At 43.2% G+C, this 20,912-nt stretch overlaps 1 protein-coding gene across 3 annotated transcripts in view; it reads right to left on the bottom strand.

Moving 5' to 3' along the window:
* The window catches only part of ARHGAP8 (Rho GTPase activating protein 8), a 41,268-nt gene that overhangs the window by 17,545 nt on the left and 2,811 nt on the right, over positions 1-20,912 (bottom strand). For all 3 annotated transcript variants that reach the window (XM_083615871.1, XM_083615873.1, XM_083615872.1), the window contains exons 2-7: positions 11,372-11,476; positions 9,951-10,091; positions 8,308-8,395; positions 7,844-7,975; positions 6,208-6,294; positions 2,596-2,694 (exon numbers count right to left, since the gene is read on the bottom strand). In XM_083615871.1, the coding sequence (XP_083471997.1) occupies positions 2,596-2,694; positions 6,208-6,294; positions 7,844-7,975; positions 8,308-8,395; positions 9,951-10,091; positions 11,372-11,417 (593 nt within the window). In that variant the 5' untranslated portion in view covers positions 11,418-11,476. The remainder of the gene's footprint in view (positions 1-2,595; positions 2,695-6,207; positions 6,295-7,843; positions 7,976-8,307; positions 8,396-9,950; positions 10,092-11,371; positions 11,477-20,912) is intronic.

Raw genomic sequence — 20,912 nt, 5'->3', positions numbered from 1 at the left:
GTGTCCTGCCCTCCCTCTTTTCTGTCATTAAAGCTACACAAGAGTAAGATGAGAAAGAATTTAAGAAGAGCCCTGCTAGATCAGACAAAAGCCGCATCTCCTCCATCATCCTGTACTCAGGGTGACCCACCAGCTGCCCACAAGCAGGATATGAGCACAACAGCTGGTGCTCTTCAGGAACTGATATTCAGAAGCATATTGCCATTGATCCTGGAGGTAAGGATTAGAGGCAGTGGCCTAGCATGGGGGGTGCAGGGGGGGCGGGCCGCACCGGGCGCAACATCTGGGGTTAGGGCAAATCCATGGGTTAGGGGGCACAAATCCACGGGTTAGGGGGCACAAATCCACGGGTTAGGGGGCGCAAATTACTTGCCTTGCCCCGGGTGCTGACAACCCACGCTACACCACTGATTAGAGGCCACTGATAGCCCCCACCCTTTAAAAGCCATCCTGGTTGTCCACCATAATCACATCTTGCAGGAGCAAATTCTTTTGTTTAACTAGGCTTAACTAGTCAGCTTGTGCATCTTGGTTCAGAGACTTCTAGTGCTGGATTAAACCCTGTGGAGGCCCCAAGGCAGACAAAATCTTGGGCTGGGGGGCTGCCAAATTATCTCCTGATATATTTTTGTAATTTTCTGTCAATATCAAATCAATATTCTTTGGATTTTTTGTCACAGGGCCCCTAAAACGCTGGTGCCTACTCTGGCAACCCGGCACTGGAGGCTTCTAACATCAATACATTCCAACTCTCCTCCAAATGCAGTACCATGGCAGCTGCAACTGCAATTCTTTGACTCTATTCCTCTGACTTTATGCCCTTCATACACCTCACACTTTTGAACATCAAGAAGAGTGAACCTCTGGACTGCACACGGCTCTCTCATTTCCTCAGTTGTGGGAGGTCAGCTTCTGGGCAGAAAACCTGGGAAGGTGACCACTGTGCAAGGCTGGACCAAAGGGCCATATCATACACCGCCATTGTTTAAGTGGACAGCTAAGATACTGTACACATACATTTGAATATTTAAAGTCGTAACAACAAGCATGCATGGGCATACTTGTATTTACAAATACACTTAGCATACATAGACACAACGCTTGCTAGGGAACCAGATTGGCAGCCTCTGTTTGCAAAACAGCTCTGAGTTAAAATCGTAATTCTGTCACTTTTACAAGATGGAAGTATAACTCCTCCTGTACATTAACTGCATGGTTATTTATTAGGCAGGGAGGCATATATGAACGTTTAATTGTTATATATTTACGTACTGATGTACAAAACCCATTTATATAACAGTGATGCAGCACCAGTACATTTTGTTTTGTTTTATTGCTATGGCTAGTGGCTGATGAAAATAAAGATTCTTCTGATCTGATCTGCAACACCAGCTTCTGTCAGTCAACCAAAGCATGTAAAATACTGTCATGAAGCATTTTATAGCTACTTCCCTCATCTGGAGATTCAAAGTACTTTAAGGAAAATAACAGTGGCTGCAACTGGGAGTTCTGGTGACATGAGAATTGCTGGAACACTCCACTGGTAATCTATTGAGGCTTCTGGCCTTTATGGCTGGATAGGCTTGAAAGCGTGAGCAATCCCTGCTGAAAAACCAGAAGTCAGAGAAGAAGCTGGTTGCCAGTGGTTTAATGCAGGGGTTTAGTGTGCTCTGCAACTCCCCTACAAGGAAAAGTTGCTGCATTTGGGACTTTTTAGTTTAGAGAGAAGACAAGTCAGAGGTGACAGGATAGAAGTTTATAAAACTATGCATGGCATAGTGAGAGTGGTTAGAGGAAAGTCATTAGCATTAGAACTTGTGAAGCTGATGGCTGGAAGATTCAGGACAGATAAAATAAAGTATTTCTTCACCCAGTGCAGTGTTGAACTAATGGAAGATAAGGCTGTCCACAGCTACTAGCCACGGTGGCTATGTTCTGCCTCCAGGGTCAGAACCATTATACGTCTGAGCACCAGTTGCTAGCGACTGCAGGTGCGCAGAGTACTGTCATGCTCATGCCCTGCTTGTGGGCCCCCCAGAGGCATCCATCCAGTCAGCCATTGCAAGAACAGGATGCTGGACTAAATGGGCCATTGGTCTGATCCAGCAGGCTCATCTTACATTCATATGTTATCATAATGAAGTAAAATAAGTAAAGTAGGAACACATTTCACATAATGTTCACATAATTTGAAGAAGTTCACATAATTTGAAGAAGTTGCAAAAACCAGCTTTTCTCGGTGCACAGTTTGGATTACTGGGGGCAGAATTTCCTTTTCCTTTTCAACGCAGAATAAATACAGCCCAAATGAAATTCTGGTGCATAACTTACAAGGCTGGTCCACGTGTAACCCCTGCAGATACCTATTTACTTTCTCTGTGGTGAATCATTCAACATTTCTTAGATGTTATTACTGGTGACAATGCACTTTGTCCGATAACATGTAGCCAATAATAGATCAGGTATATCAAACATTTAATCAGACAGAAATTTAGTGAAGTTGTCTGAAAAAGGAAAACAATTTAATATAAGACCTCTCCCCCCCCCCCCTTTTTAAAGAAGAACCTTAAGGACTGTTTTGAACGTGTTACATACCGAATAACTTCTTGAGGGATCTTAAGTTGGTCGTATTTAAGATGGTCTCTCAGGTCACTCAGGTAATTCAGATAGATTACCTTTTTTCCAAACTTGTGACTAAAAATATAAGAAAATTTATACAAACACAGGAATTAGGAATATTTCCTGAAAGTGTTACTTTAATATTATGAAACCTAAATGTCAACATGAGTGCCAAAAGTGGACTATGATTAAAGCAGCCAAGGCACAAGATGCATTCATTTTCATTTGATCAAACATAAACATACCATGCTTGAGTCCAATTTGAATAAAAATGACTGTCTTCCATCCTAATGTAACTGCTATTTGCATAGATATAGAAACCATTGTTTTGAGAGGGAAACAAAAACCTTTATTTTAATGCAGCATTAAAAATGTATGGAAAGAGTATGTTCTGTTAAGCTTTCTATGTCAATAGTTAATTGAAAAAAATAGACCTTATTGCTGGCAAAGCAATTTGTGCCTTGCTTTATATGGAAAGATTAAACTGTATGGCAGCAGTTTCCATAGGTCCAATTCTTCACTGCCTTGACAGAATGGAAACCCCCTTCCTGCTCCTGCTAATATCTGGATGTAGGTGTCAGTGCTGGTTGTGTAGTTTCCATTCTGCTGCAGCTCGGATTCCAATGAAAACCAATTAATGTTGCTATTATTAGGATATTCCACACTATTCTTTTCAATGCAAAGGAAACCCAATGCAAATTAGGGGGGAGGGGAATTACCAATTATATATCATTTGTGGAATGAAAACAGCAATGAATACCAACTGTATTCACTGGATTGATTTCTGGTCCAGATGCATGATGAATAAGTAAACACTGGGAATTTCCACTCCCATTTCCATTGGAATTCTCTGACAATCCCACATGCGTTGCAAGAATAATTTGATGTTGTTGTTTTTCTGGCGAGAACTTTGATCAATACAAAGGGTTACATTTCCCAAACAGAAATGATCTCATCTGCCCCTTCCACATGGTTCCTGCAGTCAGAGGGGCATGGGAAAGAAGCTTGGAAGCTTTTCCTGTATTGCTGTGATAACATACGCTACAGACGAACTTGGTGCAGCACAAAACAGTCTTCTCTCTTTTTTAAAGATAGTGTCAGAAGCAGTTCGTCCAATATTCAACGGGCCTCAGCTGAAATTGTTCCTAGAAAGATGATTAAGGGTCTGGAAACCAAGCCTTATGAGGAACAGTTGAGAGAGTTGGGTGTGTTTAGTTTGGGAAAGGGGAGACTGACAGGAGATATGACAGCCATCTTCAAATATCTCAAGGAATGTCACATGGAAGATGGAATAAGCTTGTTTTCTCCTGCTGTAGAGGGTAGGAGCTGAACCAAAGGTTTCAAGTTGCAAGAAATGAGATTCTGACTAAAGATCAGGAAGAACTTTCTGACAGCAAGAGCTGTTCAACAGTGGAACAGTCTCCCTCGGGAGGTGGCGGACTCTTCTTCCTTGGAGGTTTTTAAGCAGAGGATGGATGGCCATCTGTCATGAATGCTTTAGCAGAGATTCCTGTATTGAGGGGCTGGACCAGATGACTCTTGTGGTGCCTTCCAATTCTACAATTCTATGATACTGGGATGATTCACATCAAAATTTGACAAGATGTTTGCCTGTTTGTTTCCATTACATTCACTCAGGACAATAATAGCCTCAGCACTCCACTCCTGTATGGTGTGTGCTCACTAACTAGACATTTACTCACTGATATTTGGGGTCTGTAAATCAGCAGAATTGGCTCCCACTGCTTTTGGGATCAATATCCCAAATTATCATGATGCTTTGTCCCTCCCACAGTTGTCCCTATGCGCATGGGACTCTGCGGCTGGCAGTCTGTGCAAAAGCATTTCACACAGGGAAGTACAAATCTCGTTGTCTCTTGAACTACACGTCCTAGATTAACGGCACACTCTCCCTTTTGTAGGAGAAGGATTTGGGCCAGAAACTCACTGTTCAAAATATTGATCATTCTGTTCAAACTCTGCTTCTGATTGGCTCCAGCACACCTTACAAGATCCAAACACTATGAACATAGGATAGGATATCCATAAACATAATCAAGCAAGATCTAGAACTTAATGGTAATGGGGGTAAAGTCTCAGATCTCTGGGCCCCAGAGAGAGTACCCTTTCATGTATCCCTTACTTGGACCCTGAAAATAAGACACAAATTGGGCTAGCATACTGTTAATATTATTCCCATTTCTGTAAATTATTCTGCAGAATAACATTGAAAGCCCAGCTCTGCATGCACCAGCACCCTCTAGTGGAAGACAGCAGAATTTTTAATTAGAAGAAATTAATTAACGCAAAGAGTTGGCTTCTGCTGTCAAGGAAGTACTTTTACAGAATTAACACACTTGATCCTCAATGTGTACAAACCTAGTTATGCCTTCCAGGATGCTCTTCCATGATAAAATGAAGCAATTGTGCCAGCCTATTAGCGAATTCCAAAAGAAAAACATACACGAACAACCTAAAACAGATTGTGTTGCCCATGGAAGCAGTGCCTTAAATAGTTTGCTCTTCACCTCAGGAGGGCTTCCTGTTCTGCAGAATCTGCTACCTTGACATCAACGTTTTATGGTTTTGCTGCTTTCTAATGGCATGGAACCCAGCCCTTTCACTCCCTCCCTGACTGGAAAAAGCCAACTTCAAGGATGGGGTGGAGATAAACATGAGTGTTTCCAATCGCTACTTCTGGAAAAGGCACCCAACACCTACTCCTACGCCCATGAACCTCTAAACTATTCTTCCTCTCAGCTTGAAACAGAAGAAAGAAAGCAGTTCTTCTCAGGTGCCTTGTAAGTTCTTGGATTTGGAAACTTCTTGAACATTAAACACACAAACACACACACACAAATGTTCTCTGAATCTCAGCCCACCAGCTGCAATCTAAGGGAGGGGACTTTTAGCAAAAGGAGCTCTGAAGACAAAAAGAACTCCACTAGATCCCATATGTACCTAAGCACCACACTAAGGGAGAGGATCTAGACCAGAGTGGTCCATGTTTCCATACCAAGTGGGCTGCAAGAGTACTTTGACATAGGACCTGTGGGCCACACACTGCCTTGTTGTGTGGGAGGCATTATCTGATGCCCCAGGGCTTTGGGAAGGAGGTGCAAGGCTCTGGCAGGGTCCTAGAGCCCTCTCACCTCCCCCCCCCCCCAGCTAGGAAAGTGCTAACTAGGCTTTGGGAAGGAGGCAGGTGTACTCTAGGATGCTGGGAAGTTAAGTCTTATGAACTCACTGAGATTTAGTTCCATCAACACATGCTTAGGATCAGACAGCAAGTAACAGAGGAGAAAGTATCTGACATCAACACAGTGAGCACAATGGAACAGAGTGGGAAGAGTGAGAACTCTGAACACAGTAGACAGCAAAGTTAGGAGGAAACATAAAATAAAATAATTTCACGTACTCATGCCAAGTCCTCATCACCCATAATATATTTCATTGGCAGGCTCCCCAAGTATTTTTACCTTGTGATTTCTATAACACAGATGTTTCTAGAAATCCACTTAACAATAACAAAAAAGCAAACTACCCTGCAGCTAAGCACAAAATTGTCTTCAGCAAACCAATATGTACCTGATTAGAGGTTTAAAAATGTTCCAAATAATTTTTATGAAATTGGTTGGATGTACAATGTAGAGCGCTTTCAGATTTTTCTTATACCTGCAGAAAAGAAAATTAAATTGTTAGGAGACTTCTGAACGTTACATGCTGTAGTGGAGTGGAGCTGCAATTGAATGTGGGGGGAGTTTTTATTACTGGAACATTATACAGTATTCATTTCAAGTACATCTAATTCAGAGGAATTGAATGTAAAATGAAAAGAAGAAATGGTCAGTCCTGATGGAACTGAAGTAGGTGAAGATTATACAGCGATTACATTACAAACCAGTATCTGAATTGTTTTGTGGGTATAATAATGGTGGGGAAAATCTCTCTAAATGGAAAAAGTGTGTGGGAAATGGAGAAAGAAAAAAGGTAGCAAGAAGGGAGAAGATCTTTAGAAATTCAAGAGATGGAAACCATTATTTGATTCCAATTTCTGTTATTCATTCATTAAAAAAGAAAGTTTCACACTGAAATGAATTTCCAACTTAATCATTTTCCTTTAAGTATTTTACTTCGCATTCTTAAAGATACCTGGAATATGGCATTGACCATAATGATATATGATCAGCACAGCCCCTGGTGGAAGACCTTTCTCAAGGTCTCAAGACCTTTCTTTATAGTAACATGTTGGAGGCAGCCAGAGGAGCTCGTTAGGATGCCCACACATCCATATGAGGAGCAAGTTTAACAAGTGCCCTTCCTTGCCCTGCCCAGTGCTGCTACTATCTCCCAAAGTATTTTTAAACCAAGTTCATAGTAGTCACAGGGGTTGCTGGGTGGGCTAGGTGCACCCCCACCCTGAATATCCTTTGTTTTACCCCTCTTCTGTCTAGACCTGTCACTCCTGAGCTATGCAAGATGTACTGACAGTTGAGCTGTGGGTGGTTGGAGGCAGGAAAAATTAGGTTAAAACTGTTATTGATGTGGTGCTATGCCAGTGCGAAAGATTTCCAGGACTTTGTAGCACTGCAAGGCAAATCGAAAGGAGTGAATACTCCTTTGTGCATTCTAAGTTCATGGTGGTCGGGATTCTAATAACAGGTGCAGGTTGCCTTAGAGCTTGACCAATTAGCCAGGCATATGGAGCTTCCTGCTTGTTCACTACTTTCCTGCATGAGGACAGGGACAAACAGGTGAATTTCTTGCAGAAGTGAAAACATCACTATGGGATCCAGCAGCTTGCACTCCATCAACCCAGGGAGACTAAAGACAGCAATTCTCCCTCTACTCGCAATGTTATTTCTATCCCGTGCAACAATTGTAAAGTCAGAATGCTTCTGATATGCCAAAAGCCTGGAAAATATTGTTAAGCCGTTTTAAATCATGCCACCCTCAATCATATAGGACAAAGTTCATCTAGATCTCCTCCCTTCTGTGAATGAGTGCCACAGGCCTTTCTGCAAAGGCAGCTTAAGCTCTAGGTTATTGTGATGACAAAAATAGGAAGACCAAGTATGTGCTATGAGGTGCCCCAGGAAGGGGCGGGCAGGATGGAAATGCAATCAATTTTTAATTAAAAGTGGGAAAAACCTGGCCAAACTATGCCTTTATAATGGTGATTTTTTAATTTTTATTTTTAAAAAGCATAATTTAGAAAACATACTTCCTGTCAAATTCTTTGTAGGCGCTTTGTAACCAACTCAGGGAGGGTTTATTCTTACTGTTCAGTCCATAGTGAAAGTAGACCACTGTGTAATCATTTTCCACATACTGGTCCAGTGCATACTTTAAATATCTGGAATAAAAGCAGCATAGAACACACCAATAAATACACTGTATTTTCACTGTGGTTCTTTAGCTCTAAAGAAGAGAAGGAATACAGATGCCCAATGGCCTGATACATACTATTTTCATGGTATGCTCAAGCCCAAACATTGAACATCCCCCACAGGACTTGCTAGTATTAAAAACTTGTTCAGAGATCATTCAAATACAAAGAAAGAGCATAATTCAATGATGAAGTGAATGATGCTTGATTTTACGGCTGACGATTGGAAAGCTATAATGGATGTAGCCCCCACCCTGCCCTGCCTGTTGACACATGAGTGAAAATAAGAAAAGACTTACTCTAATAACCGTCTGTGATTAAGTTGATGGGAAGGAGGCAAACGGCAGCAACTGAAAGCAATCACTTTTCTCCCCAAATTATCATCACCTGGTAAACCAACAAGAGTTTAGTTATCAGGGTGATAATTTCACTCTAAATGCACATGTTTTAAATGCAAAGCTTTACATGCTGGAGGACAAAAATTTAATAGGAGGATGTAAGATAAATTGAGAGTGGATCAGCAATTATTAAAAACAAGCTGTTGTGGGGAGCTACTTCTCCCCCAACTCCTCTCCCAAATATCATGCAGATAACCATGTTCACAAATGGGGCTTCTGGGCTGCACTGACACAAAACCACTTGTTGCTAGAGCTTCTGAATCTATTGAATGGGCCCCTGCACTCCCAGCCTGGTTTGCTCCTCCTTTGGGGTGGGATGAGGAGAGGGAGGAGAAAAAAGGAAGTGAAAGAAGTGAGAGGTGGTTTCTCCCAATGCATGCCCTATAGGAGCAGGGGCGGGCATTTGGAGAGGATCCCTAACTTGGGGGGGGGGGGGAGAGGGTAGCAGAACAAACTGTGTTCAATAATCAATACAGGAAAACAGCATTTTACACTGAAATATGGGAAGATGCCATATTATACAGGATGAGTGGCAACCCTACATCTGAATATCTGAGCAAGGATTGATGAGCCAGAAAGACTGCTGACTTACACACATGTAAGCTGGGAAACCTTCAATAGGATCTTTAGCCCACTCCTCTGTGTGTGAACAACTTGAGATGCTCTCCTCTGTTTACACACTTGCATAAGCCAAAATATATACATACATAAACACATGCGTGAACAGCTGAACCTCAAAATAAGGGACTGCTCCTGCCAAAGCTTCTCTCAGTACTCACACTGTGGGCAGGGACGGAGAGGGTGTGACAAAATACCGTGGGGCCTGCAGCGCACCCGAGTCATGCATGTCTCCTGGGAGAGATGCGGTGACTTGGGCACACGCAGGCTCCATGCTGCCCAAACAGTCCGCCTGCTGCCTCCCCCCCCCCCAGCTGTAGGGCGGCTTAGTGGGAGGAGGCAGGCAGACTCCAGAGGCCCCACCCCTATGGGCAGCTTGTCCTGCCCCTGGGTGCGCAGCCCCAGGCACCTGAGCGGCTTCCTCTGCCGCTGACCGTGGGAAAGATGAGCCCTTCGTCTGTGCCTTATCACCACATGAGAAAAAGCTACACAAAGTGGGAAGATCCTTGGGTATTGTTACTGTTGTTAATTTGTATCCCACCTTTTCTCCAAAGTGTTCAGGGTTTGTTTTTCACACATTTCTCCCCTTCTCCATTCTATCATGAGAACATCCCTGTGTGGTAGTTAGGCAAACAGACAGTGACTGGCCCAAAGCTACTGAGTGCGCTTCATGGCTGAGGGATTTGAACCCTGGTCTCCCAAGCCCCAGTCCGACACTCGGATTGGAAGCAAAATGCCAGAGATCAGTCCGTGTGAGGGGCTGATCTGGTCACCCATTTGCTTTCCCCTCTATTTGCAGGCTTCTGTTTTTGCCCTAATCCTCCAAGTACTGTATTTCTTTATTACAGGTTAAATAACTTAAAGCAGGAAAATTAAATGATTTGCAAATACAAAGAAGATGCCAAAGAGGTTTTCAGCAAACATACCTACAAGGTGAAGTATATTATGTCTGGCCACATCATAATATGGGTGTGTTGGGCTTATTTCAGCATCACCATTTGACACAGCTGCAAATGATACCTGGCTCCCTTCAAGATCTGCATTTTCTGCCTCATCTTTCCTTAATTCTGAAGCAAAAAACATATTTAGGTACATTTACCAAAAAACAACAACAACCCAGTAACTCAGGACCAAATAATTAAAAAAAGAATACTGTTCTTTATTAATATATTCCAGTTATTCAGATGCCAAGTACTTCTATCTGGTGAACAGGCCCTCTAAAAATTTTTGGAAGGAGATGGTTAGCATTAACAGCACTAATGCTATTGGGACATCACATTTATTAGAAAGTTTAAAGAGCAGTGTAAAGATCCTGGATAACAAATTAATCATTAACTTTTAATTAATAATTCATATAATTATTAATACAGCAATAGTTAACTATAACAATGCCAATTTTCACATTGCATAAAGCATAAGCCATTGCACTTGTGTTAAAAGTGACATATTTTAATAGCAAGGAAGAAACAGTTTTATACAGACACTATTTTGTAAAGTTAAAATGTAAAAATGATCAGGCATTAACTCTAATGGAAATCTACTCATATTAAATATTAGCTTATGTCATCATTTATCGAAGTGAATAGGCAATGCTTTCTTAATGGACCGGTAAACACTATTAGTATGTTTAAAAAGTAAGAATTATATTATTTCCGCGTCACATTAAGCATCCCTCTAGTCCAGCAGCCAACCAGATGCTTCTGGAAGTTCATGAGCAGGGTAAGGTGGGGGTGGCAACCTGCTGCCATTTGTTCCAGGCATCCAAGCACTCAAAGGTATACTGCTTCCAACTACAGAGGATTGTTCTTACATGCAATGATTTGTGTGCAATTTTCTCCCTTTTATGTATAAGTGGTGAGATACAATTTATGTTTTCTGAATAAACAGGGTTTTCAAAAGTCAAATTTCTATATTATTCTATGTTAGAATTGATTCCCCCCCCCCCAAAAAAATGATGGGCCCCCTAATGAGTTGGCCATATGGTTATGTTCATTGGAACATCTTCAAAAGATAACACACAATCAGGAGGTCTCTAGCCTCATTCAATACTTGTCTGTTTAGAGTAATGACTCCCATTTGTGCCACAATATGTGATGATAGCATTATTCCAATAGCCTAGAATTTCACTGGGAACACATGCCAATAATTCATTTAAACTGTGTGTATTAAACTAACCTTCAACCTTAATAGCTTTTGATAATAAGGTACATGCCAGTGCAGCGGTTGTAACTCAAAAATATTACACTATCCTGGCAAAAGTTTTTCACTTAGGGAAGAATGTCTTCTAAATCATCTGGAAATATATAGAAGATACCACTTGATGGGCAGTAATAGATCTATAATTTACCTATTTCAGCTAACTTTTCAAAATCGATTTCTGACATGCCTTCCATATACAAAGCTATCCAATGCAGACAATGTTGTCTTCTAGTTCTTCAGTCCTTGATCAACCCTAAAAAGCAATACGGAAATTCTTAGAATCAGAGAGAAGGAGAAAGCTTCACCAGAGCATATTTTTAGGGCTCAGTTCCAGAGACATCTTGTTGCAGCTGTGCTAGGCACTCAGCATTGCATGACCTTTCTGTAAGTTTTTCTTGTAATAAAAAGAAGGCACCTATCTGCTTATTTCTTATTAAATTCATCAAACACCTTTCCAAGAGTGGGCAGATCAGTATGGATCTTCAGGAAACTGTCTGAGTGATCTGCAGTGGATAAGCAACTGTTTCCAGCTCACAATGCTTTTAGCAGTGGTGATGAGAAAAAGCATTATTTTCTCTCTCTCTCTCTGCTAAATTAGGCTGCTGGAAACTGGGGCAGGAGAACAGAAGAGTTCTGGTGTTGCAAGGAAACTCCTGGGCTGACAATGGGCTCTGAAGCAACTTGTTCTTCCATTCTATGTCTCCCTTCCTGATCCACTTGTTGTAACTCAGAATTCTAGTGGGAAAACAAAATAGATTCTGCAATCCTAAAGTCTGCCCAGTCCTGATAAAAATATCATTAAAACCCTAAGCTGCAGCAAAAAGAGAGCAGGTATGGGAACAGCAGAAAAATCAAATATCTAGATCACAGCCCAAAGTGGACTTAAAACAGAAATGTTCTTGCTTGCCTCCTTGTAGTGGGATGACAAGGCTAGGCAAATGGGAGGTTAGTTTTGCCAACCCACATGGGAATAGACTCTGGAAGAGTCAGGAAATGGGTCTTTTCCTCAGCACCAAATTGACCCTGTGTGAGTAATAAGCAACAGGCAGATAGGCGGGCCGAGCCCCCTTTCTGAATAACTGCCCCCACCCACTCTGCCCCACCAAAGGTCTAGGTAAGCACATCCTTCAGCCCAAGTTTATTTCCCAGATTTTCTAAACAGTGCCAGAATGCACCTGCAAAAAAATCAGAAACAAGTTAAAACACGAAGGGAGATGGGATCATGAAAAGAGAACATCTGCCCAGTTTTCAGCATATTGTTCCTGAGGGGCTCCAATTAGAAAGTTTCCATTTACAAGAAAAAAATTACTGTAGCACCCTAGGAAATTAATTTACCCCTGACCATAGCATTCTCTGTTCCTAAGAGATAACATAATCTCCTTAATAGCATTTGACGCCAAGTATTACTGTTTATAGTGAACTGCCAGAATTAACTCTTCCTCAATGCCTAATGAAGGGAAATGTTCCACAATAAAAATTTGGAAACCTTCTACAATAAAGCCCAATTTGTATCATTCATGAGTACTACCTTTTGACAGCCTAGAAAGATTGTTGCCATGTACACATGGAAAAAAAAATGAAACTGCAAACACAACAGTTAAAAAAAATAGAAGAACCTGCATCAATGGATAGATGAAAGAAAGCCAAAGGATTCCTTGCAATGTTTGTTAACTCTTTGATGCTTTCCCTTTGTTCCTCTGGCTGTCAGCTACACCTCTTATTTAAATGTAAAGCAGAAAGCTATTGATCTGGATCTTTAAAAGGGAGGGAGATCCCTATCTCCACATGCATCTGCCCTCCACCACCAACTCTTTGTTTCTTCTGAGATGCAACATGAAATATCAGGCTACTTTAATATGCAAAGTACATTTTGCATTCTTGTAACATCTTGAGAGAAGCTAAAGTTTCAGAGAACTTTTTTTAAAAGATAAAAATATCAATATTAAATTAAACTTGCATGCTTACTATAGGGTACCAAGAAAAGGAAAATGCAGCCAGTAACAGTTGGGAGAGAGCAAAAGAGCTTGCATATCATTTTTATGAATTCTCTAATTAATGTCTAGGTTTTCTGTGCTGTGATCCTCTGGCCCCCATGGCAGTTTATTTCCTGAGGGAAAAAGGTTAACAACTTTGGTCAGCCCCTTTCACTTCAGCAAATCCGGCCCTCTTTGAAAAAAATTTGGACACCAGTGCTCTAGATCTCCCACTCAAAGGTTAGGCAGAGAAGAGAGAAAGGCAGCTCTGGAAGGCCTCTCCCTGCCCCAGGGAAACCTCTGTGACACTTGCCTCACTGGCGCTGGAGCTCCCTGAAACCTCACTTCTCACACTGAGGGAACCCCCAGAAGGCTCTCGGAGCTGGACCTCAGAGTCTGGGCTCAATGACATGCTCCTTTAGGTATGCAGGGCCAAAGCCGTTTGGGGTGTTAAAGGTCAGCACCAGCATTTTGAATTGTGCTTGGAAACATACTGGGAGCCAGTGAAGATCCTTTGTTATATGGTCCCAGCAGTGCTCAGTCACCAGTTCCGACTTAGTTGTAGTTTCTGGATCACTTTCAAAGGTAGCCCCACGTAGAGCGCATTGCAGTAGTCCAAGCGGGAGATAACCAGAGCATGAACCACTCTGGCGACACAGAGCACAGGCAGGTAGGGTCTCAGCCTGCGAACCAGATGGAACCGGTAGACAGCTGCCCTGGACACAGAATTGACCTGTGCCTCCATGGACTGCTGTGAGTCCAAAATGACTCCCAGGCTGAGCACCTGTTCCTTCAGAGGCACAGTTACCCCATTCAGGACCAGGGAGTCCTCCACACCAGCCCACCCACTGTTCCCTCAGGTTTCTGAGGTGTGCAACCAGGTGCCCCCATGACAGGCTTCCTCATTGAGGCTGGAGCTGCAGGGAACCAAGCCACGCCTGGGCCTTCGAGGCTGGCACTGTGCTTCTTTCTCCTTGTGGTCAGCAAAGGGACGCATACCCCTGGGCCAGTTGAGAGGGAGGGAGGGAGAGCTCAAGTGACCGCCATTTTACGCAGACTCCTGCCATATTCTCAGGACACGCTGAGGGAGCAAAGAAGGGGCAGCTCTGCAACTCCGCACCCCTGCACCATCCTCCGCGCCAGAGCCCTTTTGCACATCATTCATCATTCCTCCCCTGGCGCCACCAGCCAGTCACCCCCTACACAGGTCAGCAGGCACCGGGGCTCCCCAGGCTGTGTGGGAAAGGGAGGAGAGAGAGAGAGAGAGAGAGAGAGAGAGAGAGAGAGAGAGAAAGAAAGATAGAAAGAAGAAAGGGAAAGTCAGTCAGGGGGGCAAAGAAGGGACCCTAAGAGAAGGTTCTCCTGAGTAGAAGGGAGCAGGCAGGGAGAAATAGGGGGAGAGTGGGAGGCTGCCTGGTGCCCAGCTGGTTCTTGTGGGGTGGGAGCTTGGATCAAAAAAAGAGGCAGATGGCAGCGGGCAGCAAGAAGCTGGCAGGGTGCTTCTCCTGGCCATTAACCACTCTGCACGGCAGGAGCTCCTAGTCCCATGGAGTAGAGGGAAGCAAGGAGAGACCCCATAACTCGTGCAGCCCTGCTCGCTGCCAGCCCTCTCCTGCTAGGGGCTCAAGCTGCCTCATTGTCCATGTGGCAGTGCCATTCATTGGCCACGAGACGCCGCTGGGGTGGGGTGGGACAAGTTGGAGAGGAGGAGAGGAAGGAGCAGGGCAGCCGCCAATGCCAATGTGGCTGCCCAGTGTGTGCCTCTACCCCAGCTGCCTAGTCCAACACTTGCCCCACCCTGGCAGCCAGCAACCCACATTATACCCCTGATGCATAGGTGTAGTCAAGGGGGGGGCAGGGGGCAACTCCCCTCCCCCAGATCAAGTAAAATATAAATAACTAACTGACCAATCATGTTGGTTCTGCCCCCCCAACCAAAGTCCTGCCCCCCCATGCCCATGCCCTGATGCCAGGTGTTGGTTGGGCATGGATCCCAGGGGACAGAGCAAGGTGTAGCCTCCTCAGTCCTCTGATACACCCTCCCCTTGGAGGCTGGTTGTTTTCCCTCTGGGTGGGGCTGATGGCAGCTATAGTTCAACATCTGGAGGACACCAGGTTTTGAAGACATATGTACCAATTGCTTCAAGGTCCTATTGATTTAAATGAAGAGTTAACTATATGCTTACATTTCTTCTATTGAAATCAGTGGGATTTAAGTGCTTATCTTTGACTTTTGAGGACCCTTTATTATTATTTTAAAAGCAGAAATTTCACATTACACCAGAGAAAGATAGCAGGTTTCTTTCCTTTTTAAAAAAAAATTATGTTCTTTAAAAGCATCATGTTAGATATTTTGTGGATTCTAAGCTTTGGCTTTTGGTGATAAGATACAGGACAGAGAGGGGCACACAGAAAGGTTAATTTCTGAGATGGACTGAGATGTAGCCTTGGGAAAGTCAGGATGAAAGCAAGACAGACGAGCTTTTGTGTGCTATCATTCCAGGTTACACACTGATCAGACAGAGCAGATATTTTGGAAACCAATTTTCTCCCAGTCTCATTCATTCAACATTTGAGGAGAGAGAGAGAGAGAGAGAGAGAGAGAGAGAGAGAGAGAGAAAGAAAGAGAGAGAATGTTGTTTTATTTTCAAGAAATATATACTATCCAGAGGCAAGGAAGAAATCTAGCTTGGGCATTGATATTTCAGAGTTTAAACTCAAGCAGTTACAGACACCATCCTGAAATGCTTTCTAAATTATTCAACGCTGAAACAAGAGCTTCTTAAAGTTACATTAATATCCCTCCAGGATGGTGTACACCTAGAGACACATTTTCCTTAATGCTTGAGGTAGAGGACACATACTGTAAGAGTGTGAAGCTAATGTACCACAGTGTCCCAATGCAAGCACATTCTAAAGCATGGGTAGGCAAACTAAGGCCCAGGGGCCGGATCCAGCCCAACTGGCTTCTCAATCCGGCCTACGGATGGTCCGGGAATCAGCATGTTTTTACCTGAGTAGAATGTGTGCTTTTACTTAAAATGCATCTCTGGGTTCTTTGTGGGGCCTGCCTGGTGTTTTGACATGAGTAGAATGTGTGCTTGTATTGAAAATGCACCTCTGGGTTATTTGTGGGGCACAGGAATTTGTTCATTAATTTTTTTCAAAATATAGTCCGGCCCCCCACAAGGTCTGAGGGACAGTGGACCGGCCCCCTGCAGAAAAAGTTTGCTGACCCCTGCTAAAGTCATATCATATTATTGTTGTTGTTATTATTACTATTATTCCAAAGTTTAAAATGGAAAGATTGGGGGACGGCATCGTGGTATCACAACAAATGACCAATAGGAACAGCCAATTAAAAAAACCACCAATTTTAGTCACTGCTCACAGGCTATATACTTTTTTATTATTTGTTCTTATTCCTCATTTCTGCTGACATAAAGTCTTTTATGCTACAAACTGTGATTTTATAATATTAGTTTATGTGGACCACACAGAAAACAATAGTACTGAGCAGTCTTATATAAATAGAGTAAATAAATAATGAAATAAACCATGTATTGTATTAAAATGGTATATGTGAAGTGGTCTTCATAGAGAAAAACGACAGTTCAAAGATTTTCAGGGAAGACCAAGGTGATGGCATTAACTCTCCCAAGGGCTCCTCAAAGCATCCTAGTAATGGGGGTGGGGGGAGGTTAGGGAGAGAAAGGAGTTGGGGAAAGTGTTAGGCAACTCATTCTATCAACTGTTTACTCCCTGGTTCAGACTGGGAGACTCCTCTTACTTTACCCTCTGATGCACTTTGAAAAGTGAGAGAGCTGCAGGCTACTATTTCAGCTGTTCTGTCATGTTGTCATGTGTCTCCTAATGGTGCAGCAATAAAACTGCTAGCACCTTTGCAAAGCTAAGCAGGGTCCAGAATCGTTTCAAATTGGATGGGATTCCTGTACCGCAGAGGATTAGATTAGATGTCCCTTGAGGTCCTTTCCAACTCTATGAATCTAGTTCAGCTCACAAAAGTTAGCAGTGTACTGGTCATTTCTGGCACACAGACACTCCAGCGACTTTCAAAACCATCTCTGCCTTGTCATCTAGAAGCAATTTTATTTGCCACAGGCAAGCAGGATAGTAGCTACTGGTACTACCTAGCCTGCTCTATTCTAGTTTGAGTCTGCAGAGTTGTGGATAAAAACAGTTGCCTCTTCATAGAATCATAGAATCATAGAATCATAGAATCATAGAGTTGGAAGAGACCACAAGGGCCATCGAGTCCAACCCCCTGCCAAGCAGGAAACACCATCAGAGCACTCCTGACATATGGTTGTCAAGCCTCTGCTTAAAGACCTCCAAAGAAGGAGACTCCACCACACTCCTTGGCAGCAAATTCCACTGTCGAACAGCTCTTACTGTCAGGAAGTTCTTCCTAATGTTTAGGTGGAATCTTCTTTCTTGTAGTTTGGATCCATTGCTCCGTGTCCGCTTCTCTGGAGCAGCAGAAAACAACCTTTCTCCCTCCTCTATGTGACATCCTTTTATATATTTGAACATGGCTATCATATCACCCCTTAACCTCCTCTTCTCCAGGCTAAACATGCCCAGCTCCCTTAGCCGTTCCTCATAAGGCATCGTTTCCAGGCCTTTGACCATTTTGGTTGCCCTCCTCTGGACACGTTCCAGTTTGTCAGTGTCCTTCTTGAACTGTGGTGCCCAGAACTGGACACAGTACTCCAGGTGAGGTCTGACCAGAGCAGAATACAGTGGCACTATTACTTCCCTTGATCTAGACGCTTCTGAAAGGTGATCCCTCCTGGTCACAAGACCAAGTATCAGTGCCACTTTTATTTTTATTTCACTAAGTTTTTGGGTCATGTGAATGGGCTCTTAAATAAGTCTAAATGGTGGCTGGATTACAGCCAGAGCTTGGCATAAAACAGACAGCAAAATCTTATATTTAATTGAAGCAGTGTACGTGTTTATTGGGTAAGGATGATTAGCTGTTAATCACAATAAACATTAATGATCAACCGCTTTATGACATCTGCTTTCTATTAAATTAACTAACTGTAAAAGGAAGCAACAACAAAGAATTATGTTAGGCTAAATCCACACTCAAGCAGAGATTATATCCCAAGAGTAGAATGCTTTGGATCTTAGACTGAAATATATTTTAAGATGGCAGCTTTAATTGAATTAAGCTGGCAAGCTACTGGACAACAGTCTGTTGTGTAGTAACTACATATTTTTAACTGCAAGAATGATCCACAGGGAATCATTCAGCTCAAATAAATTAGCTCTTCATAAAGAATATTAATATATTAAATAACACAGGCTCGAGTTTCTTAAGCATAGCACACAATAGCAGCAAAGAAACACAGAGCAAATGAGACAACAATGGCAATCAGCACATTGAAACAATGCGGATTCCCACATCAACAAGGACATGGAGAGGTTCACCCAGTTCCCAGTGCACACTATGAGATGAATTACATGTGGGTGGGAACAGGTACCTTGGTCCAGGGCTACAAATTACCCACAACATAGTGTGACTACAGCTAGATCAAGACCCTTACCTTTATTTCAATCAAGTGCTGTTTAAAATGGTAAAATGATTCTAAAATTGTGGAAAGACCTTCATGCAGCTTGCCTGCTCAGGAAAGGAACCAAAGAGAGCCAGTGTGCAAAGTCACAGTGTTTCCTCTGGGTTTCCCATGACCTTCACAAAGCTATGCAGATAGAAAATTTAAGTACCAAAATGGAAGAAGTGAACTGAAGCAGAAACACACAACTCAACCCAACCAAGAAGAAACTAGTACTGATCTTAACAGGACTTCAAGTATGTGTAGGAATCTAGTTTTAATGAGATAACAAACACAATAAAACTTCAACCGGCTGTTCAGTCAAAAAGCAGGAAATGTTTGTCAGCACCACACAGGCACCATGTAAAGCTGTTGTGTTGCAGAGAACAGGGAAGAAAACGCAAACACAGTGGAGTCATTCTTTTAGTAAAGGGTACAAAATAAGGGTCTCCCGCTTGCTGGTAAGCATGAGGAGAGAGCAGGAGGGTACTTGCCCTCCAAATCTCCTCTGGGGTGTCAGCTACCCAAGGACATTTTTAATTTGCTTTCTTTCCAAGTCCTTGGAGGAAATCCTGCTGGACAGGTAGAGGGGGTGTGTATATGTGTGGAATCAGCATACATGGTTAGAGGTTAAGCACATCCCTTGCACACACCCCTTGCACTTCCTATGTAAATACCCACCCCACCCTTGTAGTTGTCTGATGTCCACACACCTCCCACTGTCACTCCTTCCCTCTCCTTCATCTTACACAATACAGGAGATGAAGGTTTGAGAATACCTTATTTGCTCCATTAATTATGAAAAATCAAAAATTTTAGTTCTCGAAAGAAGCTTCTCCTGGTCTAAATGGGTGCTGGATGGCCATAACCTTGAACAGATCAAATACTTCAGTTATCTAGGGCTCACACTCCATCATACAGGATCTTGGAAGCACCACTGGCAAACCTCCCTTCAAAAGGCGGGGATCACAAAGCTAGCCATACTCAGATTCTTTTTCACAAAGGGCGGCAAATATGTTCCAGCAGCCTTAAGGGTTTTCAACGCAAAACCCGTTTCCCAACTCCTGTACGCTGCAAATGTCTGGCATAATGGGGACCTCCCAAAGCTAGATGGCTTTCAGGCAAAATTTCTACGATCTCTGCTGCAGGTACCCAACTGTGTCCCCAACTCCATACTTCTGTTAAAAGCTGGTGAATGCCCAATTTCAACTAAAGCGTGGTGGGCTGCCCTAAAACATTGGCTCAGGATTTCAGTGTTTGATCTAGGGAAGTGTTTGTACCAACACCTGACCAATGAGGAATTTGTCAGCAAATGGCAGAAAACCATGACTAAAAAAGCCATCTCTATTGGTCCGTCACCCCCCAACTGTATTACCTGAGTTATGAAGGCGCCCAAAAGGGACGCGGGTGGCGCTGTGGGTAAAACCTCAGCGCCTAGGACTTGCTGATCGCATGGTCGGCAGTTCGAATCCCCGCGGCGGGATGAGCTCCCGTCGTTCGGTCCCAGCTCCTGCCCACCTAGCAGTTTGAAAGCACCCTTAAGTGCAAGTAGATAAATAGGTACCGCTTTATAGCGGGAAGGTAAACGGCGTTTCCGTGTGCTGCTCTGGTGCCGGTTCGCCAGAGCAGCTTCGTCACGCTGGCCACGTGACCCGGAAGTGTCTGCAGACAGCGCTGGCTCCCGGCCTCTAGAGTGAGATGAGCGCACAACCCTAGAGTCTGTCAAGACTGGCCCGTACGGGCAGGGGTACCTTTACCTTTACCTTTAAAAGATGTTAAAGCAAAGATTATGGGATAATGCACACAGTGACTTGCGATCTCGATCATACGCAGTCTGTAGTCCGCTGGCAGTAGGAGTACAATATGGGCATGTCTTTAAGTTAACATCTTACATTAAAAACCTGACAGTACCAAACTATCGAAGGCTTTTCACCAAAGCCAGACTAAACATCTTTCCTCCTGCAGTGTTGGATGGCAGGTTGAGAGGAGTTCCCTACCAGGACAGACTTTGCTCGTGTGCTCAGGACATCGATTCCATAAAACATATTTTGTTGCACTGTGCAAAATATGAGCAAGCCAGGGCTGAACTGATAATACCCTTGCTGGTACCCTTCCCAGGAAAATCAGAGGCTCA

Source organism: Podarcis filfolensis, assembly GCF_964270895.1.
Source record: "Podarcis filfolensis genome assembly, chromosome: 5".
Taxonomy (NCBI): domain Eukaryota; kingdom Metazoa; phylum Chordata; class Lepidosauria; order Squamata; family Lacertidae; genus Podarcis; species Podarcis filfolensis.
The sequence above is the reverse complement of the archived record's forward strand: the minus strand, read 5'-3'. Positions and strand labels throughout refer to the sequence as shown.